At 41.9% G+C, this 17,116-nt stretch overlaps 1 protein-coding gene across 1 annotated transcript; it reads left to right on the top strand.

The window, feature by feature from the left end:
* Positions 1 to 730: 730 nt before the first annotated feature.
* On the top strand, positions 731 to 15,999 carry LOC106569984 (uncharacterized). Its single transcript, XM_014141795.3, has 4 exons — positions 731 to 1,048; positions 3,657 to 3,853; positions 3,935 to 4,134; positions 14,779 to 15,999. The coding sequence occupies exons 2-4, from the start codon at positions 3,736 to 3,738 to the stop codon at positions 14,794 to 14,796; spliced, it is 336 nt and encodes a 111-aa protein (XP_013997270.1). The 5' UTR covers positions 731 to 1,048; positions 3,657 to 3,735; the 3' UTR covers positions 14,797 to 15,999.
* The last annotated feature ends 1,117 nt before the right edge of the window (positions 16,000 to 17,116 follow it).

Here is a 17,116-nt window from a genome sequence, read left to right as displayed (position 1 = left end):
AAAGCATTTTGAAGGCTAGTAATTAAATCTAATGGCCTAACATAATCTACATTGATTGCACTGTATCTAAATGATTAAATACCCCACAAAACATGTAATAAAAAAAACACAACATGAAACATGCATATGTTAATACTATATTCTGCTTATAAATAGTTAATTAATGGCATTTTAATTAGAAAATTAGCTTATTACAAGTTGTTCAATTCAGATAGTTAGCCCAAACCCATAAAATAATTTCCAGACGTTTCCGCAGTGGTCTAAGCCTCTGCATCTCAGTGCTAGAGGCATCATTGCAGACCCTGGTTTGAATCCAGGCTGCATCATATCTGGCCGTGATAGGGAGTCCCATAGGGCTGCACACAATTGTCCGGGTTTGGCCGGGGTAGGCCGTCATTTTAAATAAGAATGTGTTCTTAACTTACTTGCCTAGTTAAATAAAGGTTATTAAATGGACCCATTTTTTATATTTTGTTAAAAAAATATTCTCTGAATGGGAAGTGACACATACAGTCGCAAAAACTGCCTATGCATGCCAATGCTAAAGTTCAATATTGGTCCAACAAATTGGCACAGGCCCTACCCACTGGGCAAACAAGACTAGCTCAATGAAATGACGTTGAATCAACGTGCAGCAGACATTGAATTGACGCCTATGCCTAGTGAGTAGCCTCATCACTCCGTGGTCTCCCCGAGCAAAAAGGCTAGCCCAGGCCCTGGCAATGTTGAACAGACACAGAGTTTAATCAGAAACGTCATTTTTCTTCTTGTCCAACGTCCAAGTATAAAGGCTACATTCCAAAACAGTCAACCCTCCTCTTGCTGAATTATTTTGACCTCACTTCACATGAGTTGGGGTAGAATCACAATAGTCTAGTTCTAGCTGCTGAATCAGTTTCTTATTGACGAGGATCAAAGCGGTCCAGTGCGAGAGGCGCGATGGTTGATATAGGATCAACAGCATGCGAGGGGATGTATTCAAAACTAATCGACAACTACAGGCAATATTTTGAAGACGCAGAGGTGCGCGGTCCAAAAGCGCACACTGGTAAGAAGACAAAAGACGTGTTTCCTATAAAAAGTCATGTATTTATGGAAATTATACAAATGATCTAAAATGTTTCAGTAATGAAAGCAGACAGGGATTGGAAATCAAACTGGTCTCAGAGCATTTCGTATTATTCTGTATGTAAATCCCAAACACCACATTTAGTATGATATGTTACGTTACGTATGTTTTGTATTAATTTGTGGATGTCCATCATCCATTTTGTATATGTTACGAATTACAATTCGTACTATATATATTACGAATTTGCAAAACCTATTGAAATGTATGGCATTTGGGACAAGAACACACTTCAAATCTAGGTGACCACCATTTGACAAAAACAATATTTGCATAATTTCCGGCAAAGAGAGCCTAATGACTGATTTACATGGTCAAGTTTGGGATATACTGGTTGAATCAACATTCTATCCACGTCATTTCAACAACAAAAAAAATCTATGTGAGGACGTTTAATCAACATAGAAAACTGATTTGGATTTGGAAAAAGTAATCAAAGGGAATTTTAACCTAAATCCAAAGACATGGTGACATTTTTGCTGATTTCATGTTGAATTCAAGAAAGTTCACAACTCAACCAAATGTAAATCAAAACTAGATGTTGAACTGACATCTGTGCCCAATGGGTTTGGTTATGCAGTGTTCACTCAGGCATGACGTGTATTGCATTCAAAATACAGTTCTCTCAGGGTTTCCATATCTGTCTTTCATCATTACCTTCCTCAATAGAATAGACACTGCTTCTAATTTGTATTCAATATGCTTCCTCCCACATATCTGACAACATAGCTAATTGTATAATACTACAGAACTGTCACAAGTTCTGAAGAACAATAGTTCTTTATTAAGGAATGTCATTAGTTAAATAAAATCTTGCATCTAATGTGAAAAAATATATTTGCATGCTGTGACCTTATGTCTGACTCCTAATACTGTAAAGTGAAAACATTGTCAATTTCAAAATGTGTCAATCTGTTCCTCTGGGACAGAGCTGGCAACAAGCAACACCCCTTCCCATACAGCCCATGTAGTTTTCCTGAATGCTCCTACTACTCTGTGGTGCAGTCAGGACAGACGTGCCCATACATGCTCATGACATTTAACAGCCAAATAAATGCTCTTTGTGTAATGATTACACAGCATATGCATGGACATGTTTAATTTCCTGACCTAGAATATCAACAACCATAATCCTGCCCTACAAACATTATGGGAAGTAGGATTCAACAGTAGGTATTTTGTGAATCATCGGGAGCAAGAGGTGGCCTACTGACAATACATGGTTGTTTTTAAGAGCAGTCACGTGATTATTCTTCTTTACATTACTTTTGTTCCCCTTTTAACGGTTGGCTCAATCAAATATCGAATCAACATTTATTTATTAAACAATTCTCTAAGTACTGATTGACAGGGTATAAACAGTATCCCTAATCATTAGTAGCCATTAGCCTGTTTCCTTCTCAAAAACCCACAATAACAATTGTGTATTGCAATAATTTCATTAAGGCTTATATTTAAATGATTCCGAAATTGTTTTCTTATTTGAATTCTTTTTTCTTTGTGTATACCACATAAAACATGTAAATACTGAAAGATAATTTAATCAAACCTCTTTTTCAATTATACTTACTAGTTTTTGATTTCATATTTATCTTCCATACTTTTTATAATGATTCATGAAATCTATCAATTTTCTACCAAACACACAAATATGGGTTTTTGTCTGCAGGATTAAATGTTGTTGACATTCTGAAAATATTTCAGTGTAGGCATGTTGTGCATCCCCAGTCTGCAGACAGTAGGCTGTAGTATAGTATCTGACTGTGCTATCAAGTGTTTCCGTTGCACAAAATCCCCCCAAAACCACATACAGAGCAATTAGCACCAACATTTTCAACTGAAATACAGCTCTCTACACTGGTGTCATGTACTTCTCTGTGTCCTCCATAAGAGTGTCTGTCACCTCACTGAGAGCGGGCCCCAGGCCCTACAGGTTCGCTATGGCCTGCCTGGCCACACTGTGTGCTGTCCTTCTGCTGTCCATCATCACTGCGAGCACCCACTGTGAATATATCCACAACAAACACACAGCGTTGTTTACATTTTGCCTCCGTAAACCACTTCCTGATTTACCCTAGTGTCCCAATGTGACACGACATTTAAATAAAGGCCTCTGTTTTTTTCCCTCTGTTTGGTGACTTTTGTAATCTGACTTGTGTAACCAAATCTCGCTCTTGAGCCGGCCCTGCATCCCAGTAAATGACTATTATGAAACTCTACTTGCAACCTAACAAAGTGTGAGAGCTCAAAAAACGGTTTGGAGTCAGTGATTGTTGCAGTGCCGCTAACTCTTATCCTGAACAAACCTTGATGATGTCATACTCAGCACATATAAAAGACAATGAAAATACATTTGTTGTGTTCTATGGGGCTTCTTCTTATGGCTACCACATTCAACTAGCCTTATCAAAGGTACCTCATCACCTCTGCCCTACGCTCACCGCATTCTTTGTCTTTGCCTTCCCTTTTTTAAAGACCTGTTGTTTTTTTCCTGACTGAAGTCCCCTGCTTCTTGTCTTCCTCTCAGATAAGAATCTCTATATCTGGGCTTGCGCAATGAGCATCAGGCTCCTCTGCCTCAGAACGAGTCTGGTGGTCAGATCCAGATGCAGAGAGAGACCGTCAACGTAACGGCCCCGATTGCAACCCTGAGAGAACTGCGGACGGAGAAAGAAGACCTTGTGAAGGAGAGAGACGAGCTTCTGGCCAGGTTGGCCAAATCAGGTCAGCTGTGTGTGTGTGTGTGTCATGACGCTGAAGTAAAACATTTATATCTAAATCCTTTTTTTCTGCTGTGTATGACAGAACTAGAGCCCACATCACCACTGTCACCTACGTCAACCCCATTGGCCCTTTCAACGCCTGTAACCTGTCCTCGGGACTGGCTGGTGTTCAACAGCAGCTGCTCCTACATCTCCACCAGGAGTATGCACTGGCACAACAGCCAGGCCTTGTGCAAGGAGAAAGGAGGACACCTGGCCATCGTACACACTGCTGAGGAACAGGTGAGACGGAGTGGGGAGGGAGGGAGATGGAGAAAGAGGGAGGGTGGGAAACAGAGGGAAAGAGAGAGAGGAGGGAGGTTGTGGATTAGACACTGTTGATTTTGTCAATTATCTGGCAAGGCTGGAAATAGCTGATCAATAGGGAAGATAAAGTCCAATGTCAAAAAGATAGCATTGACACACAAATTTCCTTTCCTTTCTGCCAGGGTTCTGTAGGGTTCATGATAAATGCATTGAGTTCATTTTATTTTCCTCCTGTGAATCCGTCTCCATCTGTTTGTACGTTCCTATGAAAGTCACACAGGCAGCCTTGGCCTGATATTGACAAAACTTGGGTGAATGATGCTTCTTGCTGTAGAGATTGGCCAGATGGTGGCGCTATGCATGCCCTGTTCAAAGGCACTTCAATCTTTTGTCTTGCCCATTCACCCTTTGAATGGCACACATACACAACCCATGTCTCAGTTGAGTTTGAGTTTATTTTATTTTTACAGGGACAGTGCACATTAATCAACGTTTCAGTAAAAGTGCCGGTTTTTAGCCAGCCGGCTAATTTTGAACCACAGTCCCTGGGCAGGTTATTCAAAACAATTACAATACAGACAATCAATGAACAGTGAGCACACGCAGAGCAACATAGGACAAGCAAGACATAGCATACAGACGGAGCAACATAGAACAAAAAGCAACAAGACAAAATCCATAAAAGCAACAGTGTTTCCACACCTCACAAGCTACAGACAACATGGAAAGCGGGAATACACAGCTAGGGATTATGTTCACAAATCTGATTGACCTTTAGCCATGTCTTCATGTTTTTTGTGAAAGTGTGATAGGTGGTGCAGTTATGTGTGTCTGATGGTAGTGTATTCCAAACATGGGAATCTCTCACAGAGAAAGCGGATTTACTAAAAGTGCTTTTCCTTAAGGGAACTATAGTCACCTCTCATGGCAGACCTTGTGGATCTACTGCCATATGTTTGGGTTTTCTGTTTAACAAAAATACTGAATGGAGGGGGAGCCAGGCCATTTAGGATCTTGAATACAAGACATGCGTCGGTGTATTGCAAAAGATTTTCCCAACTCAGGAGCTCATGCTTTCTGAGGATGTAACAGTGATGATGGCTATTGGGCTTCCTATCAAGCACTTTGAGAGCCTGTTTGCAGACAGACTGAATGGGGTTTAATGTTGTACAGCAAGCTTGGGCCCAACTAGTCAAGCAGTATGTTAAGTGGGGGAGTATCATAGATTTGAAGTACAGTTCTGCTACCTCTGTAGTCAAACAATTTCGTATAAATTGGAAATTAGCTAGGTTGAATTTGGTTATTTGAATTACCTTTTTCACCTGCTTTTTAAAAGAGAGGTTGGAATCAAGTATGATGCCAAGGTTGTCACGTCCTGGCCAGTATAAAGGTTAATTAGTATTGTAGTTTGGTCAGGACGTGGCACAGGGTATTTGTTTTATGTGGTTCAGGGTGGTGTGTTTGTTAAAAGGGTGTTTGATTTAGTATTTCCGGGTTTTGGTTTATGTTTAGGTATTTCTATGTTTAGTCTAGTGTGTCTGGTTCTATGTTGAGTTAATTGGGGTTGGACTTCCAATTGAAGGCAGCTGTTTGGTGTTGCCTTTGATTGGAAGTCCTATATTAGTTGGGTGTGTTTGTCTTGTATTTTGGTGGGTGATTGTTCTGTGTTGAGCCTATGCTTTGCAGACTGTCCGTTTATCGTTCGTTTTCTTGTTTGTTGTTTTTGTATTCGTTTTGATTTAATTAAATGTTCAAATTGAACAACTGCACACCTGCTGCGTATTGGTCTACCTTTTCCGACGATGATTTCGTTATATCGTCAGAAGACGAAGAAATCCGTGACAGAATCACCCACCAACTATAGACCAAGCAGCAGAAGAAGGAGCAGAGGGAATTCGAGTTGGACTGGCGGGAGAAGTGGACCTGGGAGGAAGTTCTGGACGGGGCCGGACCTTGGCACCAGGCTGGGGAGTATCGCTGCCCGCAGTGGGAAATTGAGGCAGCCAAGGCAGAGAGGCGTAGGTACGAGACCATGGACGCGCTGAGGGAGAAGCACGAGAGGCACCCCCAATAAAAAATTTTGGGGGGGCACACGGGTAGTTTGGCTAGGCGTAAGAAGAGCCGGAAGCCAGCTACCCGTGGTTATATGGAGGAGCGTATGGGGTGGAGAGCGCTATGTTTCGCTGAGGAGCGCACTATCTCACCCATACGCACGCACAGTCCGGTGCGCGTTATTCCAGCCCCCCGCAGGTGCCGTGCTAGAGCGGGCATCCAGCCTGGTAGGAGGATGCCTGCGCAGCGCATCTGGTCGCCGGTACGCCTCCGAGGACCAGGCTACCCAACTCCCGCTCTACGCACGGCTACCATCAGGCCCCTGCACAGCCCAGTCTGCCCTGTACGAGCACCCCGCTCGTACAGGGCTACTAGTTCCATCCAGCCAAGGCGGGTTGTGCAGGAGGTAAGATCTAGACCGACTGTGCGCCTCCATAGCCCTGGGTTTCCAGCTCCTGTCTCTCGTGCGGACCCGGAAGTGCGTCAACCCAGTCCGACTCGTCCTGTTCCCGCTCCCCGCACTAGCCTGGAGGTGCGTGTTCATAATCTGGTAAGCCCAGTACCAGCACCACGCACCAGGCTACAAGTGCGTAAACCCAGCCACGCCAGTCAACAGTCATCAGAGCTGCCCGCCAGTCAACAGTCGTCAGAGCTGCCCGCCAGTCAACAGTCGTCAGAGCTGCCCGCCAGTCAACAGTCGTCAGAGCTGCCCGCCAGTCAACAGTCGTCGTCAGAGCTGCCCGCCAGTCACCAGTCGTCGTCAGAGCTGCCCGCCAGTCACCAGTCGTCGTCAGAGCTGCCCGCCAGTCACCAGTCGTCGTCAGAGCTGCCCGCCAGTCACCAGTCGTCGTCAGAGCTGCCCGCCAGTCACCAGTCGTCGTCAGAGCTGCCCGCCAGTCACCAGTCGTCGTCAGAGCTGCCCGCCAGTCAACAGTCGTCGTCAGAGCTGCCCGCCAGTCAACAGTCGTCAACAGACTGCGCTGAACTGCCGGAGTGGCCAGACTGCCCTGAACTGCCGGAGTGGCCAGACTGCCCTGAACTGCCGGAGTGGCCAGACTGCCCTGAACTGCCAGACTGCCCTGAACTGCCGGAGTTGCCAGACTGTCCCGAGTTGCCAGACTGTCCCGAGTGGCCAGACTGTCCCGAGTTGCCAGACTGTCCCGAGTTGCCAGACTGCCCAGACTGTCCCGAGTTGCCAGACTGTCCCGAGTTGCCAGACTGCCCCGAGTTGCCAGACTGCCCAGACTGTCCCTCGGCGATGCCAGAGTGGCCCGACTGTCCCTCGGCGATGCCAGAGTGGCCCGACTGTCCCTCGGCGATGCCAGAGTGGCCCGACTGTCCCTCGGCGATGCCAGAGTGGCCCGACTGTCCCTCGGCGATGCCAGAGTGGCCCGACAGCCTGGAACGGCCGGAACCAGAGCCACCTCCAGATATAGGTGGGTTGGGGAGGGGGGGTGTAGCACAGTGCCGTCGTTGACGGCAGCCACCCTCCCTTCCCTCCCTTTAGTAGAGGGGAATTTTGGTTTTGTTGTTTGGGGTTGTTTTTTTTTTTTTTCGTTTTAAGGCGCTTCCGGGGTTAGCACCTTTAAGGGGGGGGGTACTGTCACGTCCTGGCCAGTATAAAGGTTAATTAGTATTGTAGTTTGGTCAGGACGTGGCAGAGGGTATTTGTTTTATGTGGTTCAGGGTGGTGTGTTTGTTAAAAGGGTGTTTGATTTAGTATTTCCGGGTTTTGGTTTATGTTTAGGTATTTCTATGTTTAGTCTAGTGTGTCTGGTTCTATGTTGAGTTAATTGGGGTTGGACTTCCAATTGAAGGCAGCTGTTTGGTGTTGCCTTTGATTGGAAGTCCTATATTAGTTGGGTGTGTTTGTCTTGTATTTTGGGGGTGATTGTTCTGTGTTTAGCCTAGTGCCTTACCAGACTGTCAGTTTGGCAATCATTCGTGGTTTTTGTTATTTTTGTACGTTCGTTTTTTTGGAAGTTAATAAACAAGATGAGCATACACATACCTGCTGCGTTTTGGTCCTCAATCACCGACGACAACCGTGACAAAGGTTCTTAAAATCAGATACCACCTGGAGCTTCTCCCCTGACACATAGACATCTGGCTCAGTAGCATCTGTTGCCCTCTTTGTGAAAAACATGCAGACAGTTTTTTTCACATTGAGATGCAAACACGAGTCACTGAGCCACTTTGTAATCTGGACCATTACAGTAGTGAGTTCTTGTGCAGCTTGTTGTTTGCTCTTTGCATGCATTTGAACTTCAGACCCAGTACAGACAGAAGGCAGATCATTAATGTACAGGCTGAACAGGAGGAGCCCCAGTATTGACCCTTGGGGCACGCCCACATCATAACTAAGAGTGGGCGACAGCTCATTGCTCACTCTGACACACTGAGTTCTGCCTTCAAGGTATGATTTCATCCATCTAAAGGCATCGGGGGAAAAGTTGAACTTGGACAATTTTGTGATGAGAATCTCATGGTTAACAATATCAAAAGCCTTCCTTAGGTCCAGAAACACAGCCCCAACAACGCCCCCTTTGTCCATCTTGGACTTCACATTTTCCAGAAGAAAGCAGTTGGCCGTTTCTATGGAGTAGGTTTTTGGCTTTGCCGGGCTACAACAAAAATGTGTCCGTCTTTTCGTGGACGCGGATGAAGTCTACCCCAGGACTATTGGATTCAATCAACACTAAAATGATTGGCTTCATACACATTGGCCTAAATTATCCCCGGATTGTGGTGGTGCATTTTTTAAATATTGAGTCTGACTAACCATGTAAAACAAGGTTAAATTCTTGTTTGATATACCAGAATACAACTATACCTGGGATTGTTTAAATATGGGTCTGAGTCCCATCATTTAATGTGAGAACCTGCTTTCTATTTCAGAAATGAGTATATTCATTTAGTTTTTCAAATTGTTTGGTTTACTTGTGTTCTCAGTTGGTACATGTGATGCAAACAGGTTATGGTTCATTTGACTGTGTTTTTCATACCCCAAGCCAGGTGTGTGCGATACTGTAGGCCCTACCAATTTGTTGTTCCCATCTTTAAACTTCTTCAGTTGAGCACCTGCCCATTTTGCATTGATGGACAGGATCAAGATTGATTACACTGCCTTTTTGTATGCTGTAAATTAGACTTTTCACTGTTACAGCATTCTAACAAATTCATGTTTTGCCTTCTGCATGCTCTGAGTCATCCAGAAGATTACTAGAGAGTCTGTATACTGTTATGAGATTATCAACATGCGCCTAAGGATCACAGCCTTAGAAATTGAGTTGGGATGAACCTATGGAACCCCCTGCACAACTTTCATTCAAGATGAAAGCTGCCGTTTTAGTGGGTTTGTTAAACACTTGCAGCCCAACCCCTCCACCACCACCCCACCCCACCCAATGTTGTCAATGTTCCATATTTGCATTATCTCGTTATTGGCTTATGTAATTTGCTAGCTCATTAGGTCTAGTTTCCACATGTTGAGTGCAAATGCGGCATTTGAGCTTCTAGAGATTGAGAGACAAGGTATCACTGCAAGCATAAACCTTGTCTCATCAGAACTGCAGGAGCAGTACTTTGGATGGACAAACTGGCATTTATCAGCATCAATGTGCCTTTCATTGCAATCAGCATATTTGTAAACCTGTTTTTTGCCTTCTGCCTGTTCTGTCCTCTGCCTGGCAGAGAGCAACTCAAACAGCCTGTGAAGATACTACTGGGCTTCTTGGTTTGCTGCACCACTGTTTTCCTGGTTGCACTTATTGCAATGAAATACTTCCTGTTCACGGAACATCTGGAGCTCTGGCTTGCTGCTAATCTGATAGTGGGGCACACTTTCCCCACTAGTATGACAACCTCTGTTTGGGTGAATTTCTTCTACTACACTCAGATTGTCCCTTCCCAGCGAGCTCTCTTCACCTGGGTGAAGAGGAACATCAAAATAATGATTTACTGGATCCTGTTTATTGACAGTCTTGTTTTTGTTTGATATTTCTCTTCATCTTCCTGCAGTAGTTGATTTACTCAACAACGTCTCTGGAAATGCTAATTGCACTTGCATATCAATGAACACCACTGTGTCTGCCTCTCCAAATGCCCTGTGTTACACTGAGACGGCACGTGTTGTTTTGAAAATAACCTACATCTTTTTTGGACTCTGCGTGGTAGTTTGGTCGAGCTGTGCCATTGTGAGCTACCTGCACAGACACATGGAGAGCATGAAAGGGAGCGGCAGCCCCTTCTCTTCTCCCCGTCTGCGCAGTCAGATGAGGGTCACCATTACTGGGATCCTGCAGGGAATTCTCTACATCATTTGCTTTCTATGGCTCATCTTTTATATCTTCAAAGATTTTTTCTCTACAGATTTTGACAATAATGGAAATATCTTCTACACAGTCATCTCTCTGTACATGTTTGGCACCACTGTAAACCTGGGAATTGGTCAGTCTGTTTTCCGACAGAGGGCAGCTGATGTTTGGCATAAAGCTCACCTGGATGTAAGGTCGAAGTTGTGTGGATGAATCAATCAGGTGTATGGCATCGAACCTTATGCTTTGTTTTATTTAAACGTGTCATGCTGTGTTGACTTATAGTCTACACCAGGACCATATCTACCCCGGGGCTATATCTACCCCAGGGCTATATCTACCCCGGGAATATATCTATCCCGGGACTGTATCTACCCTGGGACTATATCTACCCCAGGACTATATCTACCCCGGGACTATATTGATACATAGATGAAATCAATGCTAATAATAATTTGGCTTCATAGACATGGCCTAAATGATTTAAGTTCTTGTTTTGTAAACCAGAATTAAGCCTTCACCTGGATTTATTGAAACTGGGTCTGTGAAACTGGCCCATAATGTAGTAGGCTATAATATTGAACAAATTAGTCATTATACTCTATTTACTTTTTATGTTTTTATTATGTGTTCCTCTGTAGCCCATTTGGTAGAGAATGGCTCTTGCAATGCTAGGATAGTGGGTTTGATTCCTGCAACCACCCGTACATAAAATGTATGCACGCATGACAAAGTTGTTTAGGATGAAGGTGTCTGCTGAATGGCATATATTATTATATTTCTACATATATTTTCCAACTGTATCTGATATGCGATTACATTATGATACATTTGACTGCATTTTTCATACATCAGATGTGTGATATATTTGTTTTTCCATCCTTTAACTTTTTCGGTGGACTATAATAATAAATGACATATAATGTGTTTAGTACATTATGATTACTAAAATGGATAACTACACGTTCTTGCTGTAAATTGACCTCTATATTGTACTTTTGGTCACTCTGTGACAAATCTTTAACTTGTTAAAAGCAACTTGTGAAATGTGTGACTTTGCTTTGTGTACGCAATAAAAAATAACAAAAATGTGTACCCCCAAAGGATTTCCATGCAGGACAAGTGGGCTATTACAAACTACTGATCGGACCATAGAAATAAAATGACTTCCTGTTTTAAACCTATGGGTACACTCAGTATGGCCACTGGTCCATCCATTGACTTAAATGGAAATGACCATTCTAGTCATTCTATTTCGATGGGTCCATGTAACTACCTATAGCCCAGGTAAAGAGAGGCCTGTGGCTCTGGATCCGTAGGTAACCGCTCCGTTCCGCCCCTGCCCCGCCCCCCTGGATCCCCTGGAAAGATCCGGATCACGTTCCGTGCATGTGTTTCTTTACCTCTACTTTAAGCACACATTTTTGTGGTCACCTCTCCCTTTACATTTCTCACTGTCCAATCGTGAATGATGATAATTCTTCAGGTTTTACCTGTGAAACGTCCATGCAGCATCTGCATGTCAACCATTCGATCACAATCAGTTTCATGGGAATATGCATTTCGATCTTCTTAGTTATGTACAGTGTTGTTTCAAATTCTGTACAGTAGGCGAATTCTAGAGCAGATGGTGTTAACAAACTGTAGCATACCTGTTTTGTATCTTTATGTAATCTTGTTCAACTTTAATCTAACTATTAAACAAACACCATTTGCCAGAGTAGCCTGTTCTCTATGGGCCCGATTTAGACTTAGGAAATGTACTCCTTTCCTGTGCACGCCTTTCCTACCACTTCTCAGTAGTTGGTATTCAGACTTACCTTATGCAGGTGCATAATGGGCTAGGCAGGCGTGGTTCCCTTGTGCGTGCTGAATAAATGTAACTAAACCGCTGAAAACCCTCCCCCTTGCTGGCCAACAGATTTTCTCATGGAATTTTCATTCAATAGGTCTTTCAGCAACTTTATCTAAAGCCATCCCTTTAAATTTGGTGCACCTTTTTTAATTATAGTTTTTCTCGACAGACTCACTGGAATGTATGGAGAGAACGGTTCAGAATATAGCGCTCAATGAAGAAAGACATGTAAATACATGCATATTCATCTCCCTTTCAGCACCAATTGGTAGATTTGAAAAAACTCTGATCTTGTATATTAGTTAATTATTTAGGGATAGGAAATGATTTATGAATAATAAATAAGCAGGTTTGGAGAGGCTTTACACACTAAATTATATTGGTGAATAAAAAATAGTGGTTTGATTCACCCTGAAAGTTGCCATGTTCAATTGTTTACTCTATGAAATATTGGAAGGTGAGAAAAGTGTACAATAGGGGTTGAACAGTCATCCTATATGTACCCTAATAATTCTCACTAATCATGGAACTGTGATAACGGTCCGGTCGTTGTGAACCGTGCACACACATTACCATATGCGTTCCATAATGATTCAAATAGGCTACATGTCCCAAATTACTGCACAACTTGTAATACTTTAGCCTAATATGATCCACTATTGCTAGCGACCCCCAGGAACAACCACACAAACGTGACAGAGGAATGAAAGGTAAACTAACGATGTAATGGAATGATGCAAAATGTAAGGAAACTAACACTAAATGGACAGTTATAAATGTAGGTGGATATAACTGACAGAGGCTACTGATAGTGGCTAATATTTAACCCAATACAAATTTGTAAAAAATACAGTAAAAAGTCTAGGAATATAATTAAAACATTCAACTCGGTACGTTTGGCGCTATACTGTCTTTTGCACATGGCTACCGAAACCTATAGCTTGGGTCTCCAAATTTTATCCCTTCAGGTTATAAGGCCAGCATTTCATAAACTTCACTGTGGAAAAGGTGATTATGTTGAGATGCTTCAGTTCGCTGCCATATGACTGGTTTCACATTTGTCTCCAGAGATCAAAAGGTAAAATAGATCTAAAAAAATTGTCAGTTATATTTATAATCCCCTTTTCCAAACAATTTACTAATTTGCCTAGCTCTTATCAATAGCTCAGCCTCTTATCAATTTGTAAATGATAGTGAATTATGTTTATATTTCTATCGAAGAAAAAGAAGGTAAATGTTTTTCCACTTGGAACCGACAGGTTGCTCAACCTTATTCATTGTTTTATGGCGCGTAAAGCTGGTGTAATTATCAGGGAATTAAGTCAAGGGATTTTTTTTTTTATATCCACCCCAAACGAATAGCGGATGAATAGTTCAAGTTTTATTAGTTGTATGTACGAGATACAAATGGTATACTTCGTCCGATTAAATGCTTACTTGCAGGTTCCTTCTCGACAATGCAACAACAATAAGAAATATTCATAGATAGGATTACGAACATAAAGTAAATGGCAGTAGAGTAGAATAACAATTGTAGTATAAGTATCATTTATAGTCCAATGTTTCCACATGTATTGGGAAAGGGGGGATTGCATCAAAAGGGAATTATGTTTAATTTACGCTCGCTTAACACAGGTTGGAATTCAAAAAACAGAAACAGCTACTAATTTACTATAGGTTGTTGTACCCTAGATCTAGTGCACATGGACACTGACCTCTGGGACTGTGTGCTCAGTCAGTAAAAGTATTGACCTTACAATCCAGTAATATAGACAAGGACAGTCTGTGTGTACATACACACTTACCAGTATGTTTTGGCATGCATACTTTGAAAGAGAATCTTTCACCTTTGGCCCTGTTTCCCCTCCCCATGGGGCCATAATCTCACTTGTTTTCTCCAGGTTTTTCTTCCCTCCATCCCTTGATGCTGTGTCAGCCTGGTCATATGATCTCTCTTCCTCTTTCTTAATGTGTTTTCAAATGACTTTAGTGTTGCTTCAGATGACCTTCTTCCTCTTTCTTTGCTTTATCCTTACTTTTTAATGAATATTCTTCTTCTTCTTTACCTATTCCACTGTTTTGTCTATCCTCACTACTGCTGCAATAAAAACAGCATTAAGAGAGTGAAGAATATGGTTCATCATTGTACATGATGCAAGTGTTTTTATCTAACCTTTATTTATACAGGTTTGTCTCACTGAGATAAAAAAATATATATATATATTTTGCAAGAGAGAGGCACTGTAGATAACACAGTTCATTAGTGCACACCAATGGTCAACAGCTATTCTATATATTATATATGTTTTATTTATATTATGTACTATGCATTATACCAAGATATGTTTGGTTGATTTTGTGGGATTTTCTAAAGAAACCATTTTTCTCCCTGTGTAGCTTTTGGGAGGAGGGTAAGCCCAACAACCACATTGACAAAGACTGTGGCTACATCGTGAAGACACGCAAGCTGGAGCGCAAAGCCAGCTGGTATGACGCCCCATGCACCATGTACCGGCCCTTCATCTGTGAGATAGAGATGCAGTCCTCTGTTCCTGCTACTTAGAGATAAGCACTTACCAGGCTCATGTTGGATCCAGAACTACTTCCTCTTTGAGCTGGAATTGTCATTGTTCATAATGATAGACCAGTGATGACCAACCCTTCACCTGGGTACACTGGTTTTTGCTCTAACCCTGCTCTAACTTATCTGATTCAGCTAATCAAGGTTCGGATGAGCAGCTGATTAGTAGAATAAGGTGTGTTAGAGCAGGGCAAGAGCAAAACCTTGCAAGCCCTATAGCTCTTCATGAGGAGGTTTGGCCACCTCTGTAGTACACTTTGGTAGACTTTTGCAGCATTATCAGGCCTGAAGGGGAATGATTTACTTTACTAGTCTACTGTATTTTGTTTTTTCAATTGTAAATGTACTCAAGGAACATGTTAGTTACTGTTGTGTCATTGAAGTGGTCGCCAAAGTTCAAAATCCTTCTAAAGCACTATCTGTCAATCAATAGTCATGTTATTTAGACTTATAGAAGAGGAAAAAATATTTATGAAAAGAAATGTTATTCCTGAAACAGATTATCAAATGATGTATTAATAACAATGCAACTACATTTTATTCTGAATCTGTTGATTTTGTAAATCAAAATGATTAAAATGGAAAAATAGTTATTAACCTATTCACTATTATATATTATGTTCGACAAACACTTTTTATTCTAGTGGTTATGGTTAGTATTGGGGAAGGGTAATATGGTTCTAGGTAATCTGCCTAGACCAGCACAGCTATATATATCCTGTTCCAGTGTCATTCTCTAGGCGGCAGTAATGATAGGTGTTTGGGACCGTCAATCAACAAAGGAAATAATAACATATATGCTAACTGTAGACCTACAGTATAAGTAACTTGTTTGCTAAATCATTGCCTCACCTATTTAGATGTGTGGTGTTATGCTATTTGAATACTGTGCAGGAGCATGACTATAGCAAGATTTTGAAGCATCATTGAGTTTAGTTTATTGGTCTTTCAGCAGTATTACAGGTTCTTCAAAAACGGAATTACTTTGCTGTTACGATTAAAAACATTGATGTTGAATAAATAAGACAATTTCCAAATGCTGTGAAAGTTTTTGCAAAATCACATTGCAAAGTGTTGGACTGATAGACAAAGTGTGTATTGCCACTGTGAATGAATTTGACACTGCAGACATAATGCTCAAGTAAGCCTACTACGTAACGCTGTCATCATTACTTTGCCTCACTTTTCCAGTAACCTAGCAATACATGAGCTAAGTTGCAGGTTCATTCAAAGTTCAGTATATGTCAATCCGCACCAGTAACTCTACTTCTGTCCCTGTTCTGCTCCAATCCAGCCTGTGTGTGTGTGGTGTGACAGTAGGATGTGTACTGCAACAGCAAAATACACATTTCTTGGACTAATTAAAGCACACATGCAGTATTTTTTATCACATTTTAAATCATCCCTATATATGTAATAAATCACTGTGTGTTTATTTCATGAATATAACTCCAAATATATGATTAACGAAAAGAGCCTACCCGCTTACCCCCTCAAAGTAGGAGGATACATATGCAAATAAAAGATGACTATTGGTCAGAATAGGTCGTTATGACTAAATCTTCATAATATGGTGCAGAGCGTTTGTGTCACATCCTGACCCTTGGAAGAGGTAATTTTCCATAGTAGAGTGGTCAAGGCGTGACAGGTGGTTGTTTTGGGTGGTTTTGTGTTTTCTGGTGGGCTTTTTCTAGATTTCTATTTCTATGTTTTGTTTTCTATGTTTTGGCCGGGTATGGTTTCCAATCAGAGGCAGGTGTCTATCGTTGTCTCTGATTGGAAGCCATACTTAGGCAGCCTGTTTTTCCTTTGGGGTTTGTGGGTAGTTGTTTTCCGTTTAGTTGTTCATGTACCTGACGGAACTGTTGGCTGTCGTTTTGTTATTTTTGTTTAAGTGTCGTCATTAAAAGAAATATAAGCACTTTACACGCTGCGCCTTGGTCTACTCATGTTGACGCCTGTGACAGTTTGAGACCCCAGCTCCTCTAAAACCACTGACAACTACATGCCGCTTTCAAGGGATTGTTAAATAAATCTTAGAACTATTTGCTTTTAATATCATCACCTCTTGAAGACCATAGTAGGAACAACACATTTCCGATTACTACACATTTAGCTCTATCATCAGAGTTATACAGCAAGTAACTTTGTGCT

The sequence above is a fragment of the Salmo salar genome, chromosome 14, assembly GCF_965601325.2.
Source record: "Salmo salar chromosome 14, fSalSal1, whole genome shotgun sequence".
Taxonomy (NCBI): Eukaryota; Metazoa; Chordata; class Actinopteri; order Salmoniformes; family Salmonidae; genus Salmo; species Salmo salar.
This window is presented reverse-complemented; position numbering and strand designations above follow the sequence as displayed.